General features: G+C 39.8%; 1 protein-coding gene across 2 annotated transcripts in view; it reads right to left on the minus strand.

The window, feature by feature from the left end:
- ryk (receptor like tyrosine kinase) overlaps positions 1–17,862 on the minus strand; it is a 52,046-nt gene extending 34,184 nt beyond the window's left edge. For both annotated transcript variants that reach the window (XM_006790430.2, XM_006790429.2), the window contains exon 1: positions 17,536–17,862. In XM_006790430.2, coding sequence (XP_006790493.2) covers positions 17,536–17,743 — 208 coding nt within the window. In that variant the 5' untranslated portion in view covers positions 17,744–17,862. The remainder of the gene's footprint in view (positions 1–17,535) is intronic.
- Between the last annotated feature and the right edge of the window lie 611 nt (positions 17,863–18,473).

Here is an 18,473-nt window from a genome sequence, read left to right on the forward strand (position 1 = left end):
AATATCTAGTTTAAAGAAAAGTGAAGAATGCACCCAGGCTCCCACAGTACCCCTGGGTGTCTCAGAGCACCCGTCATAGGGCGTTCTTACACCGGCTCAATTAAAAACAGAGGCGACGAGGGTTGCGTAAAGTTTCTAAGGAGTCCAAAGAACAAGACAGCTGCTCTCTCTTTTTCTGTTGATCACATTTTTAGCATGTGAAAAGGTACAATTCAGAAACTAAGACTTAAATCAAAAAAGGGGGATTTGACTTGCATGGAAAGAAAAGGGGTGTGCTGAAAGGCAGACTAGGGAATGTTCACAGTAAACGTTTTTTTTGTCTCGACTAGCTTGTAATTTTAAATTTTCATAACTTCAAAGTAAAATGCATGCATAACTTCCTTAAATTAAAGTTGTGTTTTAAAAAAAGAACTGATTCTGAGGGGACAGGCTTAAACTTTGATCTGATTGATCATATCAGGACCCAAGTTTGCACCTGGATCGGCACCAGCTCACAATCAGAAATCAGTTTTCTGCTTTTCCAGCAGCTTCAGAACTGCATGCTGATTCGAGCACACAGCCCAAACAGGAACAGGGGTGGGAAGAAACAAAGCAGAAATACTCTGTTACTGTAGAATTTTCAGGTATCTGTACTTGAGTTTATTTGTCTGACAACTTTTTACTTTTACACACTACTTTTTTTTTCTGTACTTTCTACTTCTTACATTCTTAAAACAGACTTGTTACTTTTGGTTTGTCGGAACTGAAGGGAGTTATTTCATCACTGCAGGCCACCAACATCAAGCAGACTTGAGCCTAAACAGTAACACATGAAAGGCACTCCTTTTTGTGTATTAATCACCAGGAAATGTTGACTAAAACAAGATCAAACAGGCAGAAGCGTGTGTCATACTCAGAGGTTAGAGTGGGCCAGTGTTGTTTTTTGACACAACACCGGAACGACTGCAGGTGTCCATAAGTTGCTATCTCAGTACTTCAGCACGTAGCTAGCCCTACAGAAGACTAGCAAGAATAAAAGGGACTGATTTTTTTTTTAGGGCAAACAGGTTAGTTTGCTGTACTGTGATGGATTCTAAAGAACAGTGTGTGCACAGTGTCCGTGGTTTCATGGTCAGAGTTAGGTACATTAAGAATAGCAGAGCTAAATGTGAAGTTAAGTTGGTGATGCTGAGATTCATTCACTGAAATCCACTCTCGTAAGAACCTTGTACCATCTAGAAAAAGACCCCCAGCATAAACATACTGTCAGTGTAGAGGATGGAAATCAGCCAGGACAACTCATGAAACATCCGGTTGAATTCAATTGTGTACACCCACAAAGAGCAGCAGGTCACCTTGCCACAGCCTGTACACTAAGAAAATCTACTGCAGCTCTCAACAGAAATTATTGTAAGTTGTGATTCTTTTCCCACTCTGAGCCACTACAGCTGATTTTAGGGTTCCCCCACCTGTTTAGAGGCAAAGACAACCTTTACAATGTAGGCAAGAGAAAATAGAGCTATTTTTTATTTTCCTTTTTTTTCTCTGCTCATGTTCTACTTACCTGATTCAAGCTTTATTAGAATTGAAAATCTGACTAACAAAAAGTTTGTATTCCTATCTACTAATATAATTTCATTATTACATTAATGTGGGACAAGGTTTAGTTAGCTTTGCGTAAAAATAGGTGGTAGAGATGTTCTTTGAGGAACTACTTTTGTACTTTTTCACCTTTACTTGAGTAAAGAAGTTGAATCAGTACTTCAACTTTTACTGGAGTATTTTTAAACACTAGTAACTGTACTTCTACTTGAGTACAGAATGCCTGTACTTTTGGCACCTCTCAACAGGAATAATTACCTTACTCGTGCTCAACTTTGTGTGCCCCCCTTGTCTCAACATGAGGCCACACACATCTCTTATACCAATTAAATTATGCAGCCAGGCATAAAGGCTCCAAGAGGACGAGAGTGGCTCAAGTTTCTCACAGCACTTTCCACCCAAAATGCCAGAATTTCAAAACAGGAATCGGAGGCGGTGGCGGCGGTGGCAGCAGCAGCAGCAGCAGCAGCCTGTAAGTGTACACAGACTGAGGATGGGGAATAAGTGGTTCCTGAGGTGGAGGAAGTTGAACCATGCACTGCACTTTAATCCCTGACTTAAATACTCAGCTCTCTGGAATGAAAAACAGTATTACCAGGAGATGTGTCTGTAAAAAGGACTCCTTTTTGATTAGTGGTGTGCCTTGCACATCAAACAGCTAGAGATGCCACCAGCTCTGATGCTAACTCAGACTTCTCCAGCATGACACTTGAGAGCGTGTTGTTAGCATTTCCAGCACAATTTTTTTTGTTTCACTGCAACATTTAAGCAGTTTGTTGTCAGCATTTCATCACCGATGCCACATTTCTTATCCCATCCATAAAGAAACCCACAGTTATCAGGCCAAGCACTTGAGCAATATAAAACTAGAATTATTTTTTGCAGCCTTACATTAATTTTTGCATAATCATATGACTAGGATGCACAATTAATGCAGAGCCCCGGTCAATAAACTTAACAGTGCTCCTAACAGCAGATGATTTAATACAGTGGGTGTTTTGTCTGTTCGTATGGAAGTATCTGAAGAATTCATTAAAAAAAAAAAATCATGCATGAAATTACTACCAATATACCGGCACAGCGGCAAAGTAAACGACACGAAAGCAGTGCATGACCCAACTTGCAGAGATCCGTGAGGTAACCAGTGTCTAAGTAACAAAGAAACAAGTACAAACATATTATTATGAAGTATTATTGTATGGAAAGTTCAGATCCCTTAAATTATGTCTCAGTAATTCAACCATTACACTGCTTTCAGAGAGCTGATCGTTGTAATCGCTTGCTCTTTCTGGTTGCTTTCCTTCCTAACATTCCTTCCATCCTAGAGATTCCCTCCACTTCACTGTAAGACACCGTGGAAATAATCCACAGCCCCTGCTCTGTGGAAAAATGGATTCAAAACTAGTTTAGCCGAAGATAATAAAGTTATAGTAATAACAAGAATAAGGCTTCAGCTCAAATCATTTAAAGTGCTTTTCAAAGCTGAAGTGTTTGTACAAAAGCTTCTCTGCTAAGCCCTGATAGTAGCATGGTGGATCGGTGACATAAAAACATACATTCACTTTCAGTCACTTGGCTCGCAAAAGGACGGAGGGTAAGAATTACCAGCAATGCTCCCAACATACACATGTGCCTCGCCAATGATCAGTCAGTGAATCTACTGAGGCCAGATTCACCAACACCAGGGCCAGCTGGCATTGAAGAACTACTGTCAGGATTTACCGAGGAGCCATATTATTAATAATTTGCAACTAAAATGTACAGACACTGTAATTTTAGGAGCTGGCCTTATTTGTAGGAGTTTCCCTTTCAGAGTGCAAAGTTTGGGAGGAGAATATTTAAATTAATTATACATAATAATGATTTACGGAGGTTTGTGGTGGTTGACTACAAATTAAGCCAAATATAATTAATGAAAAATAACGTTTGCCTCATTGTGCACCACACGTGGCCGTGATTGGTGCAGCTCAGTGTGGTTATTTATTTAGAAAGACGGGATAAGATGTTGCCTGAATAAGTGTATAACTAGCACAGATGTCCAGTTCTTCAGTGAGTCTTCATCCCAGACGTTTAGAGCCGAGGATTCATATTCCTGGTCCTCAATAATACCGTGAATTTGATGAAACACAGCATAGCTTAAAAGGAAGGAAAAGAATCCAAATATGCTACTTTAGTAAGTCATAGAAACGCTTAATCAGTGTTTTATATATAATTTTATTGTATTTGTATTTTAATTTTAGGCTTTCACTTGTATTATACTCAAGTTTCTAAATGCTTTTCTTTTGTACTTGATTTTTGTACTTAATTCTTCAAGTTAACTGGGGAAAAAAGTACTTAGTCAGCCATTTCTCTATTCTATTTAAGCTGGTATGTAGTTTTCTATATGTAGTCTATAATGTTTTGCCTGCTATAACAGGAATTTCCCAACTTCTGGGATAGATCTCAAGTATATCTCATCTTAGTGAATAGTATGGAATGATCTTTCTGACCACACCAATGAAGTTCTGACGGATGCTATGTAACAAAGGTCCATTCTGAGTCAGTAAAAAAAACATACAGTATGCATGATTTATATATCTAGGAGAAACGAGATGCACCACAGAAATGAATAGCATGAAGAACCTGTTGAGAATAAAGATTTGGTGAACACGCCGTCCTAGTCTGACACTAGTAATGTAAAAAGAAAGAACATACATGTGTTCAAATCCCTATAAAAGCCACATGAGATGATGTATAAAACCACACAGAGCACCACACTGACACACTACACCTCAGAGCAGCTCAGTACAATCAGTCCTCTGCTGTTCACCAAATATGAGGACTTTCCTTAAGGGCACAACAACCCTGATTCTAACCACGACAGAGGAGAGGGGCTTACTCACTTTCGTCCCTCTTCCTACATTTTTCTTAGTGGTTCAGACCTGAATAACTGAAGTGCCAAAAACTTCAGTTCCTCTAATGTCCACTTGAGTAATGTCCATTTTCAAAAACGAGTCTGTAGCCAATCAGCGTCTGCTATGTCTCACCTCCATTAAATAGAGTCAATAAATTGGACCTCCCCTCAATGTTTTTGTTTCAAGAGTCTTTTGGAATATTTCCTAATGTAATTATGAACTGTGAATCATGCAAAGCAACTTTGTTTCATGCAAAGCTACTGTAGTAGGGAGCTTTCCCACTGGAACAGGGTAACTAATGACAAAGGGGGGAAAAAAATAATAAAATACTCCATAATAATGAATAATGTGCTGAAAGAAACATTTTTGAAACCTTCATATCAAAAGTGAAACCATTTCATTTCATACACCCGTATCTACACAGTTATAAAACACAGCAATAAGCCAATAATATGAAATTCAGCTTAGCAGAGTGTCACTACATTTTAAGTCAACACTCCTCTGCGAGCTGTGGATCACATTGCAGACTTTGAAAAAGGAGAACAAAAGGTGGTAGTGGCCAGGTGGCAAAGTCCAGGGCAGATATAACAAAGACCCTCTTGTACCTCCCAAAGCCTCCATCCCTGAGTGCTCAGGAGATAAACACTCCTTACAGCTTCTCTCTGGAAAGATAGTGGCCACACAAGCCAAAGAAGGAGAAAATGAGGGCACACGTGAAACCCTATCAACTGGAAACTCTAAACAAATCCACAGACACAGGAAGGAGGCGGGGGGTAAAGACATCAGAGCCGCAGTGGAGCTACTCACCGAAAAGGCCTGATTTTCAAGTGTGACTGGAAATAAGGTTAAGCTAGCTGAGTTGAGGTTCTAGTTAAAGCAGCATATATCCCAGAAGTTGCAATAAGCAACTGCAAAATCTTCAAATCTATTCCACTGGTAATAATGTCTGAATAAGGTATTTTGCTGCAGGTACAGGAAGCCTGTTGCAGTAACATCTAAAATAAGACTAAGTTTAGAAATGCCCTCCAACTGAATGACGTGAATATGCTTGTGTAGCAGTTTGCCTAAACCCCAAAAAAAAGCACATTAGCGCAGAAAAATAGTATGCAAGAACAAATATTAAAAGAACCGGATAATCATGACTCCACATTATAGCATCATGCACATATTATAAATCATTAAAAGAAGAGTTCTAAATGACAGCTTTCTTGTAGTGTAATATGTAAAATTCCATTGGCGCCATTAGAGCTTTGTAGGATTTAATAATAACCTGCATGACAACACACTATGGCTCAGTTGGTGGTTTTGTTTTTTTTTTTAAATCAGTATACGCCACATCAAAAGTCCCCCACCCCCAAAAAAGAGATTATTAAATTATTTTCTAACTGAAAAAGACATATATAATTGTAATGTAGGGCAGGGTTTAATTTTAGCTTGGATCAAACAAACAAATAACCAGCTTTTTTGCTTTGATAACATTGGCTCTAATATGAGGCGCTGAGCTACCAATTCTCCACGGGCAGTCACCTGACATGCCATCGAGCTCACAGTTAGATTCAACAGGCAATCAAGTTCATTCTATCCAGTTTGTCCCATAAAAGAGCTGCGGTACAGGGGTCTGAGGAGTGGGGAGCTTAAGTGCATCATATGTAGGCCAGGCTGGGACAGAGTCGTTTACAGTCTCAGGAGATGACTGGAAAGATAACGCTAGGAGCACATACGTACTATGGAAAATACAAGAACAGGAAAATGAAGCCAAGTCCAGTTCCTGGGCTGTGCGAGTGATACATTTGTTAGGCCTGTGAAGTAGCTAGGAAGCTCGCAATTTTCTAGTTGTTAAATCAGGGTCTCTATGTCACTGTAAAATAAAATAAAAAATCAAGGGTCTTTAACCCCCTGATAAAATTAAAAACAGCTTTTTCTGCAGGCTACACTCTATCCGGAAATATATGCAGATCAAGCAGAAGGGCAGGATGAGACTTTACAACAGCGCTGTGAAGTCAGTCCTGTTTATGGGTCAGATTACTGAAAACCAAGACAAACGTCAGAGCAACCAAAGACCTCCACACTGGGCATCTTTTCATTTTTTCTAGTAACTGCTTGTCCCTGGTGGTCTGCATCCACTGTGTGATGCCTGCTGGGGGCAAAAAAAAGGAACACCAGGCGACAGCGGTCTCGTGCCTCAGGAGACGTGCACAGCATGCAGTGAAAGAAAGCTGAAACAGACACCAAACTGCTGATCCAGAGACAAAAGCAGCCGAATTCAACTGATGATCATTCCATTGGTTCAAAATACACGAACCTTGTGGTTTTTACTTCCTCCTCGAAGATGTTAGTCATCTCAGCTCTTACAGTGCATTGCTGTAACGAGATTTGATTTATGGGCATGATTTATAAGAAAGGAAAAAGTCAAAATGAATACATTATGACTTTTTTTTTTAAATTTAGTTTTATTTTTTCTCTTCTGATTATTTTGTTTTCTGTCATCATTATTCAGCCTAGCTGGCACTTTTTCTTAATAGCGTCATGTCATCATCTTATAAAAGAAAATAACACGCTTATGAAACAACTTCACAAACTGTTAATCTCATAGTCCAACACATCTCACAGCAGTTCATGAAACAGTTAAAGTCTAAGTCTCTGAAGTTTCCGATGAACATAAAGAAACTGTTTTCATTACCGTTTCTGCTGTGAGACCAGCTACATAATGCCCAACGTCTAACATTCACACTCACGGAAACATTACTTTACGCTTTCTTTTGCATATCTTCTGTAAACGTGTGTTAAAACTGAACTAAACTGAGATCAATCTACTTTCTTGAAAACACATCATCATCTCTTTCCCTGGAAACATTTTAGTCGCTTTTCTCTGCAGAAAACCACTTTTATAAGTTTCTTTACATCCAGTAACTAAAAAGGAGTTTTAGCATCCAAGTTTAGGAATAAAAAACTGAATCCCCCTTAATGATGTGAATTTAGCATGACCGAACTTCCTGAAAGAAGAGCACCGCAGAGCTTTTACAGATGGCCTGCAAACAACAGCACTAGATGAACTTCAGGGTTCCTTAAAGTCAGAAGAAAAACTCGCATTAAGTCACCATCTTTGTGGCTTTCTTTCACTCACTTCAAAGAGGCTGTACATCAGTTTCTTGCTTTTCTTCCTTGGAGCAGCCCGAGGGCAGACGCGAATGAAGGCAGGGAGAGGAATCTGAGGAAGACTGTCCTATTAAAAGGCTCCTCATTCGTGGTTACTTTTTGCTCAAAAGGGACTCATTCGTTTACTCAACAAATATCAACCAGTTCACTGAGAAAATGATCAGCCGTTTCATTTCATCCTGAATAAAGGGTCATTTAAGAGGCCTCTCATCTCACACCACTGGCAAAACTTTTGGTCACGACTGTACAGCAGTCTTTGAAAGGCTGGGTTGTGAGCACGAGGTCAGATGTAGGGAGGTGCTTTCCCCTAACACAGCATATCACCTATTTTAGGACAGCACAAAGATGAAAAGGCTCCATCTGATTTAAGCTTCTCCTGCTCCTAACATTTCTCAAGTCAAATTAAATAACCCTACAATACTGAAAGAAAACATGACAGTATATTTCCGATTTCAACAGGAGGGCAACCATCTTCTAAAACGTGTTGATGCCTTGCAGAACTTCTTCTGAGTGCAGAGATTTTCAGACAAAAGATGTGAAGGCAGGGGCTTCTCTATTCAGCCACGGGATCCTTGGAGAGTGGCATGAAGGAAATGAATACTGCTGCCAATCACTCCTCACTGTTCACAGGCTCTTTTTCAAAGCCCGGGCTTTGTCTTTCAGGTCTTTGGAGGAGGGGAGGAAAGCCTGTTACCCGACCTGGACGTAGAGTTTTACTCCTTAGCTTGCATGTTGAAAAAGATCTGGCTTTATTTGTCATTTTTGGAGGATTTACACTCAACTCTGACCTACTCGCCTGACTGCGAGACTGAAAAACATGACCACACAGCTAGAATTTTTCCCCTTGGAAGGAACAAAGACGTGCAAAGGAAAGGATCTATATGTTTTGAAGGAAATCTATTATGCTCATTTCCAGCTTTATTTGTTTAATGTCAGACTACTAAAATAAAATTATTCGTCTCTCAGCTGCTCTTAGATTCTTGTAGTCTAAGAGTATCTTTGAATGAGTCACATTTGAAAATATTCCTTGATATGATTGACAGTTCATCCTCTGCGGTCTCTGGCGTTAGCATCTTTCTCTTTCCATTTGTCTTTCTGAATTTATCTTCACTCCATCTTTTTTTCCTCGAGCTTTACTAGAGTAGCTTTGCTTGACTCGCAGTCCAAAATAATCCTCATCTTAAACTGGGCCTTGAAACAGCACCTCAGGTCATCATAACGTACAGTTCAGACTATTTGACGCTTACTGACTGCCTCTCTCTGACACATAGCAAACAATGCAGTGGTGGCACAGCACCCTAAAACAGAAAATGGGTTTCCAGAGTTGACAATAGCGGCACTTATTACTGTGATCATAATCAAATCATTCAGAGGTAAAAAGCCAGTGACAGTCCTTCAAACTATCTGATCAACTTAAATGTGAAGAAAAGCATTTTTTCAGCTCCTCCCACCAGCGATAAAGCTGTCGAATAAAGAAGTTATCAAGTAAAATATATTGCATTGAACACTAAGTAAGGATAACACAGACATGCCTGATCAGCCTATCATAGACATCTTTAGTTTTATTGAGATTTTTTTAATCCTTAAGATGTTTATGCCTTACGTGTATGTGCTGTACATGCTACAGCAGATAGTGAACCTACCAGCAAAGCAGTAATTCAACATGTCCAAAATAATACAGTCATGTAATACACGATGTAGTTCTAAATTGCCTTGTGTTATCGAGCAGCCAAACTATGATATCACGCGTTTCAATAATAAACATAATTCATACGTCTTAGAATGTCAAACATTATTTCACTTATTTGTCTTAAAAAAAGTTATTTTTTTCATTAGATAGCTTTATATTGCAGTTATTAGTAGTAGTTATTAAGGGCCCTTTAAGGACGACCGTGGTTCAGGGGGTTGGGAAGCTCATCTTGTAACCGGTTCGATCCCCTGCTCTGTCTGTCTTGGTTGTTGTGTCCTTGAGCAAGAAGACACTTCACGTACCGCCTACTGGTGTTGGCCAGAGGGGCCGATGGTGCAAGCCTCGCTTCTGTCAGTCAGTGGCTACAACTGTAGCTTGCCTCCACCAGTGTGTGAACGTGAGAGTGAATGAATAGTGGAATTGTAAAGCGCTTTGAGGGTCTCGAAAAGCGCTACATAAATGCAATCTATTATTAATAATAAAACTATTCTGGTAGCACTATGATGCTTTCTGTTGGATTTCCTTTATGAAACTGACTCACTCTCTCAACAAATTTAGATGCATTAAACGTAATTCCCATTCCCAAAAGTAGGGCAGGGCAATATGGCCAAAAATATTTATCACAATATATATTTGAAAATATGCAATAACGATATAACTGACGCAAGACAAAACTCTACAACTTTATTAGTGCAAAAAAAACCCCATCAATGTATTTTCACTTAAACAAGCAGCTGTTTTTTTTAATGTGCATTAAAGTTATATAAAAATTTAACAGTGCAAATGCAAATTCCTTGCTGACAGTTTAACCAAAAGGCATTTCCAGTGGAAATTGGCCGACATATCCTCAGCATAACCATGTATAATATCCACAAAACTTAAAAAGAGGTTATACGCACACAATACGATAATATTATGTTGAAGCACAGTACGTATCACTCCGCGAGGCTCCTGACTACGATAGCCGTAATGCTCCGACAATCCATCAAGCGGTGCGGCTTCGTTGCTTAGCAAAGTCGTACTCAAACATTTTTGACAGATTTTTGAGCACCGTGTACCACATAAAATCGGTTCGAGGTCAGTAAACACAACCAGAATTCATACATAAGGCGCACCGGGATATGAGGGGCACTGTCGATTTTTCCGAAAAACACAGTAATAAGAACGGCCGCTTGCATGCTCGACCAAAAATTGTGCTTTGGTGTGTATCTGATGGACGAAAGCCAAACCAGTTCCACACCAGTGAAGTTGCACTATTTTTACAAACCAATTCTGGTTCATCCGTTTCATTCAACAATCCACTTTCACCCTTCTCATTCTCCGTCGCCACCATGCTTTTTCCGCCATGTGCGTATGAAAACAAAGGCACTGCGCACGCGCATTTTACCCATATTCTATCGCGATATTTCATTTTACCCAAAAGTATAAAAAGTATTTCAAAACAATTTTAATAGGAAAACGGCTTATTTTGTCTGCACAATTCTAATTTTTAGCTGGGGTCTGAGGAAGCAAAGGTTTTGCTTGGCTTGCAGAGCTCTGGAAAAGCATTGCACTAATACAGAGCAAAGATTAGACAACAAGGATCTTGTATGCAGCTTTTCCACCAAGAAAAATCTTCTGTGTTACAGATTTAACCCACTGGGGATCATACCCTGGAAAAATAGGCTCAGTGAGGTTGTTATTATAGGTGACAGTAAATGAATGTACAGAAAACTTATTTTTGCTTCATGTTTTAAATAATCGCATGGATGGTCAACATGACAGGAAAGAGAGAAAGACACAAAGAAAGCCATTGAGGCCTGTAAAACCAGTGTCACAGCTCGGGTCACGGGCCGCATGAATGCAGTCCAAGGTGGCCAATGTGATGCAGCGTTTGTGTGAAAACTAAACGAACAATAACGGTCACGGTGGTTTTAAGAGGTTTCTGAAAAGCCTCTAAAACGGAAGATCTAACAGGCTGTTATAGTAAATATTCACATTTGGTAAGTGGTGGTGAGTTAAAGTTTTAGCAGTAAAGTTTTGCCTTAAAGTATAAATGTTTAGCTTAGAATTCCAAATGGAAGTATTTCTTGAGTCCCATCCTTACATTTGATGTAAGAAAGTGATGGCCTGTTTCGGTTTTTGATGTTTTATGGACAACAGAATAACTTGATTAACAGACACTCCCCTCTTTCCTCTTCCTCTGAATAAGATCTGCTGTTACTTAACTGACCCAACTCTTTCCCTACTTAAATGTAATTTCTTACAGATGTGATTAACAAACTATGGGTTCAACCTTCATGGAACTTCATTGCACTCCTTCATATCAGGAGGAGTGTAATGTTTTGTAAAAAGAGTTGGCTAGTCTTTTAAACTGATCCTGGGGCTCGAGCACTGCTTCAGTAATTTAATCTGAGCTGCACAGCTGCAACACAATTCAGACCAAGGATGTGGGCCTGGAGAAAGAGCTGATATGGGAGCTGAGGGTAGGAATGCATGTGGATTCTTGAGGCAGACAGTTCTCTACTCATTTATCATATGCAAAATCAATCAGGGATGCTGCCTGTCTGTCATCCACAAGCAGAGAGTTTTCCGGTTCTTTACCAGCCCCCTGAGAGTCAGACTGTTTGGTAGAGTTATCAGAATAAAACAGACAGTCCATCGGCTATAAGCGCACACACACCACTCCAACACTAAAGGGTTATATTACATTTTATTATAACAACAACTTCTCAATGCTTTTTCAATGCTGCCTCTGACACAGTCAAACACTCTATTCTCCTACACAATCTATAATGCTGAGCTCTACTCTCCACCTTCGCCTCTCTAATGGAAACATTTCTGTGGTTATATATAATCCACGCTCCTCTGCTCTCCATTTTTAATTGCGGTGTTCCTCAAGGCTCTGCATTTGGTCCACTTTTATTACCTTTACCAAAAAGTTAATGATTTCGTTAGTGTTTGCTGCTGATAGCTAGAAAAATTTTGAATAAATTCTGATAATACTTTGTTGGGGGGTGTAGACTGGGGTCATGTTAACATAACATTAAAATATAGTTTACGTTAGCCAAGCCCTTCAAGGTCAACTTTAGGGCAGCAATGATTCATTGAGTACGTTGAATAATTCAGTGATAAAAATCTGACACAAATTCTTTGCTTTGAAGCTTCATTTAATACATGGCTCTGTACCGCAACAATCTCGTACTGTAAATGCAAATGTGTCACCTACATTTGCGACTAAGACAGACCTGCAATAGAAACATATTCAGAAGCAAAGTGTGAAGTTGAACACTGATAACTTGTGTCAGCTGTTATGCAGATGACACACAACTACATCCTTGATCATTTACCTGCCGAAGTGATGTTAAATGCAGGGTTTCCCAAAAAAATTCTAAATTCTGTTCCCTTTGCCTACAGTTTGCTTGGTTCAATGGCCACAAATACCAAGCAGCCTTCCCACAAGCAAGACTTGAAGCTAGCCAATTAGGCAATAAACTCACCAGGAATGTGTTTACTGATGTCATGAAGCAAGAGAGTCTATTTTCCCATAGATTTCTATACAACTCAAAGTGTTCCTGAAGGAGGAGTTGCCCTCTGCTGTTTGTTGAAATAATGCAACAACCTGCAGCAATGCTGAAAAACAGGCCAGCCAATTTCATTACTTACACCTGCTTTTCCTACTCTGATCTGTCCCAAAGATTCCCAAGAAAAGGGTCTTATTTGTTGACTCACAGGCCAGTTAACAGTGTAACTGTACACAGAGTGGCTGTGTGAATAACACATTAATTACATGGCCAAGCACATACCTCAGGTTCAAAGCTTTACTTTATATTAAATACAAGCTTTTCCTGTTGTGGTAGTGAAAACTATTTTAGGAGATTAAAGCCCCCTCTAGCTGAAGTCACGGACATGTTCCTGCACACAAGGCTGGTAAAGTGCACTTCTGAATACCCCCACTTTGGGGGTTTCAAAGGTGTTTCCATATGGTGTTAACTAAAATGTAAAAGCTGCATTGTTTCCACTCAACCTGAGTGTTGTAGATAGTCTTATTTATGCAACAGCTTGCTCTCAAAGCGTTTTTATAGTGAATAAGGGGACAGCACTGATTCAGCAATGAATAATAAAACACATGAACTTACTGTACCTTGCATAAAATGACAGTTGCTCATCAACTGGTTTGTGACTTATGTTTCAATGTCAGTTCAGATTCAAGCTAACCTATTGAAGACACAATAACCTGCACTTTTACTATGTCACATTTAGACACAGCATAGTCACTGGCTTTCCTCATGATGACACAGCTGAAAAGTAAAAAGAGGAGATTATGTTATGACTGAATAAACCTTTAGCTTTTTGGCTGATATGCAGCAACAACTCATGAGTAAATATGGATGAGGCTCTCCTGCTGGTAAAGCCCAACATCATGCTTGGAAGTAGGAAAGAAACTCCCCAAAATGTGCATTATGGGTAGGTGGATAGTGCTACCTTAAGGAGTGCAACTTAGCGCTGACAATGCCCGATAGAATTATTCGAAGTCTTAAAAAACTGCAGAAACTGAATTATCCCCACTATGACCTATGAAATTACATTTTTTTTGTAGATGCATGTTATAAATCTGCTTTCATAAATGTGTTTGACATCTTACAAAATACAGAGACCTGATTAAAACCAAAAGTAAACTCTGCAGTCAGACTCTCCGGCAGGCTGTCTACATTACGATGCTGACACCGGGCAACTCAACTCTCGAGCAAGTTTAATTCCTGCAGTTACTGCTGCATCATGGAAGATTCTGTCCACACATACTTTTAGCGCCGCAGACATAGTTGTCAAACATTAAGAGATTTCGCCGTACAACCAGATGAGGTTTCAGGCAAACCGCAAGAGAGGCCCTGGTCTGGCAGCAGAAGATTAACTGTAACGTGATGGAGAACAAGGGGAACCCAAAGGGACAGAATCAGCCAACGATCCAACACCAGTCAGAGAGGAGAGAGAAAGCACAAAGGGTGGTACATTGGTGCTGGGGCAGTTAACTAGTCAAGGCTGCAGGCAATGAAATACTGAATGTATGTGGCATGAGGACACAAGGGCTTAATTTGGGAAATGGTGGGGGCATAATTTTGGCAGGGAGACTACAGTCCTTTCTTTGAAAATTTAGGAAATTCTCGTTACATTTCCTGCAATTATACACGGCACAGTCACCCCATATAAAATTAAATCTGGAAAAAGTCCCTACCTAACCCCTCAAAATCATTTTTCACCATTCAAACTTTAAACTGTTCTGCTCTTTTTTCTGAAGCGTGCTATATCTTTTGGTGCTCATAACTTTTATACTTTTTCAGATATTAAGCTTTTAATGCCATTTTTTGGCCCATTTTGCTGAATGGGACAACATTGTCAGTGTGATCACCAGTTTAGCTTGCAGAGCTGAGCCATGTTTTAGCTCAGTGAGATGAGCAACCGTTCTTAGAGCAGGCAGGCCGGGTTCAAATCCCGCTTATGGCAACATTTTCTTCAGTAAACAGTTTAACTGTTTTAACTCTTTTCAGCACAAATTCCAGCTTCTTCAACTGTTTTCAGCACAATTTTCAGCTTCTTCAACTGTTTTCAGCACAATTTTCAGCTTCTTCACCTCTTTTCAGCACAATTTTCAGCTTCTTCACCTCTTTTCAGCACAATTTTCAGGTTCCTTATCTCTTTTTTGCTGAACATTCAGCATTTACACCTTTTTTTTAGCACAATTTTCAGCCTCTTCAACTCTATTCTGCACAAATTTCAGTTTCTGCTTCACAGTACACATTTTTTCTCTCATCATATCTGTTTTTGGGATCAGCAATCGTTTGGCTCAGTGGGTTGAGCAGCTGCCGTGAGACCCAGTGGCAAAGTTTCGAATCCTAACTGTAACGGTTGCCACACATCTTCCCTGCTTGCATGCACTCTGCTTTCTTGACACTCTTCAGTGTACCCTTTCACATACAAATTTCAGCTTTTCACCTCTTTTTAGCACAAATTTCAGCCTCTTCTGCTCTTTTCAGGACAATTTTCAGGTTCTTTATCTGTTTTTTGCTGAACATTCAGCATTTTCACCTCTTTTCAGCACAATTTAGCTTCTTCTGCACAGTGCACATTTTTCTCTCATCATATCTTTGTTTGAAACCAGAACTGGTTTGGCTCAGTGGAATGAGCAGCCGCCGTGAGATCTGGTGGCAAGGGTTCGAATCCTACATGTGACAGTTGCCGCACATCTTCCCTGCTTGTATGTAATCTGCTTTCTTAACACTGCTTGGTGTACCCTTTCAAATAGAGCCATTTTCAGCAAAGAGTTCAGCTTCTACACAGTGTTCTCCTTCTTCTGCTGTTTTCAGATTACACTACAAGGCATTCACACTGCATTTTCGCAGGAAATGCAACTTTTTCTAGTGAATATTTGAATTCATATGTTACAAAGCCTCCAAGTACATCAAGGTCAAAATTACAAGTTGTTTTTTTTTTAAATTTACATTACTACTTCACCCTTTCGGAGCCCCTGTAGATTCAAAGTACAGGAGACATTCACATAGCGATGTAGAAAAACAGCCCTGACGACTTCATGTGACTATCTCCTGTACTTGAAGACTTAAGGGCTCAAAAACTATGGAAAAAGAAAACTAAGTGGGTATTTTTCCCCATCAAATCCTATTTAACTTCCTTAAATATCTTAAGGGTATTGTAATTTTTTTTTGTTTTTAAATCTGCTAATCCCTGGTGATACAGTAAATACACGTAACCTCACAAAATAACCACTTGTTCAATAACTAATCAAACAACAGTGCCGGTCATTCTCAAACAAATGATTTAACACCACATCCCAAAAGTCCCTGCTATAAATTAGGCCCATACACAGGGAGGTTTACCACCACACGGTCCTGTTAAAAAAGCTGGATGCAGCTGGAGGTACTTCCCAAAAGATTCCCCAACAGAAACAACATAATTCTGCTGATGCCACTATACGATGACTCGTTTATCGAAAGGAAGACGTCAGTTAGCAGGAGCTGCAACACGAGATTCCTCCCTCCACAGGGACATTACATACAAACACTTCTACCCCTTCATTAGCCTGTGCACATGGTAAATGGCTGGTTTCAAAGTGCACGTTAAACACTTCTAAAGCAAACCCTCCATTAACAACTTAGGACCGATTCACAGGCTGGCTTCATCTTGTCACTAAGATTTTAAACATTCAGACAGTGTTAAACCAACATAACACTGATGGCTTGCACCAACAGCAGCACAGTCATGAGATGACAACCAGCATTTCCGATTATTCTGCTGATGTTCTAATGCCACTGTACATTTAATCCTAATCAGCAACATCATAACAATCATGAGACAACCTTATAAACTGACCAACCACAAAAAAAAAAAAAAAAAAAAGAACGACGACGACCAATTATATCACAACATATCAGAAACTTGTAAAGGTTACTTTGACCCGCACATGTACAGTACTGATGCCTCATCAGTGACACTGGCACTCAACTAATAAATTCACGAGGAAAAATTTAAATAAATATTCAAGAAATAACTTGCAAATTTACCAAATAGAACAAAAAGAAATTGGCAATTAGACAAAAAAAATCTTTAAAAAAATCTTAAATTAAGAAAAAACTTGCCAGTTTACAAGAATATAAGTGATAATGTTAAAATATTTTTAAACTCCTATATTTCCTAGATAAACGGATAAATTCATTAGACAAATGTGCAAAAATACGACATTAAAAGAGAAAAGTAAAAGAACCCCCCCCCCAAAAAAGCAACATTTACCCCCACAAACGAATTGACGAATCAAATGGACAAAAACTGGCAAATTTAGGATTAAAAGGGCAATTTCAAAAGACAAAAACGGTGAAATATACGGGAAAGGGGGCAATTTTTTAAGAAAAAATATTATTTTATGAAACACTAACACAATTAGAAGAGAAAACTCACAAATTTGCCAGAAAAAAAAGTGAGAATTTATGAGAATTTTTTTTTTACTTTTACAAATACAGAGGGAACACTAGAAAAAAAAATAATAGAAAAAAATCACAGCTGTAAATGATTGATATAATGTACCTGCACAATTAGCTGTAACAGTTCGGTGGAGTTCGTCCAAGTTTTAAAGTTAAATTTACAGATGTGAGGGGCACACAAACACATACACAAGTGGGCAGATTGCAAAGTTTGAACACAGCTGGATTACTATGCAGGCCTCCTTACCCAGGAGCTTCTTCACCTCCTCCACACTCATGTAGATGTTGACTCCGGGGTTGTTGTTGTTGACGCCTACGGGGCTGCCCGGGCTGGCCAGGCAGCCGGCCCCTTCCAGCAGCAGCAGGAAGAAGAAGCCCCCCAGCCTCCAGAGCACCGAGTGCGGCCACACTCGGGACTCGGACGGGCTGCCGGAGCCGCGGATCAACCCCAGCATAACGACGGTGGTTGTCTGGCTCGCTGTTGTTCTCGCTGTTCCCAGAGAATTTCTTTCTCATCCGTATCTGAAATTAATCCCGGGAGGCAACATTACGAGTTACTTCAAGCCCCGACACTCTTACTTTTTTTGTCCTTTCGTGGTAGCTGGAGCGGGCTAAGTTAGCCGGAGCGGGCTAACTTTCAGTCAGGCTGTGCTAACCGTCCGCGGTCCGACTCGCAGTTGATTGTTTGACTGTTCAGGAGATTTACGAGCCACGTAAAATACACACCGGATATCTCCACATTGAGACGCTTTGATTTCTGTGGGTAGAAGCGAAAGAAGAGTAAAAAGTGCCCTAAGCAGCAAACTAGCTAATACATCCAGCTTCCCCCTCCATGGTCTCTGCTCCCGACGCTTTTTCCTCTCAGTTTTCACTCCGGGCAGAAAGGGGGGCAACGGGGGCGCGCAGCGCTCTGGCTTCTGCTGCCTTCACGTGCCGTCGGAAATGTTACAGCCAGCGGACAATAAGGAAACAACAAGTTAATGTCATTTATTTATTATTATTATTATTTCTGCATTAAAAGATACGCATGCCTCAAACAAAGATATAAAGAATGCATAAAGTGGAAAAAAGACTGACTTTATCTAGATGGCATGTTAGAGTTTAAAAAAATGTTGTTTTTTGTTGGGTCTGTGATTTAGGTTGGAAATTTACAAGAAAAAAATTGTAAAGTCTACGAAAAAAGAA

The sequence above is a fragment of the Neolamprologus brichardi genome, chromosome 23 (genome assembly GCF_056152115.1).
Source record: "Neolamprologus brichardi isolate AB-2024 chromosome 23, ASM5615211v1, whole genome shotgun sequence".
NCBI lineage: Eukaryota > Metazoa > Chordata > Actinopteri > Cichliformes > Cichlidae > Neolamprologus > Neolamprologus brichardi.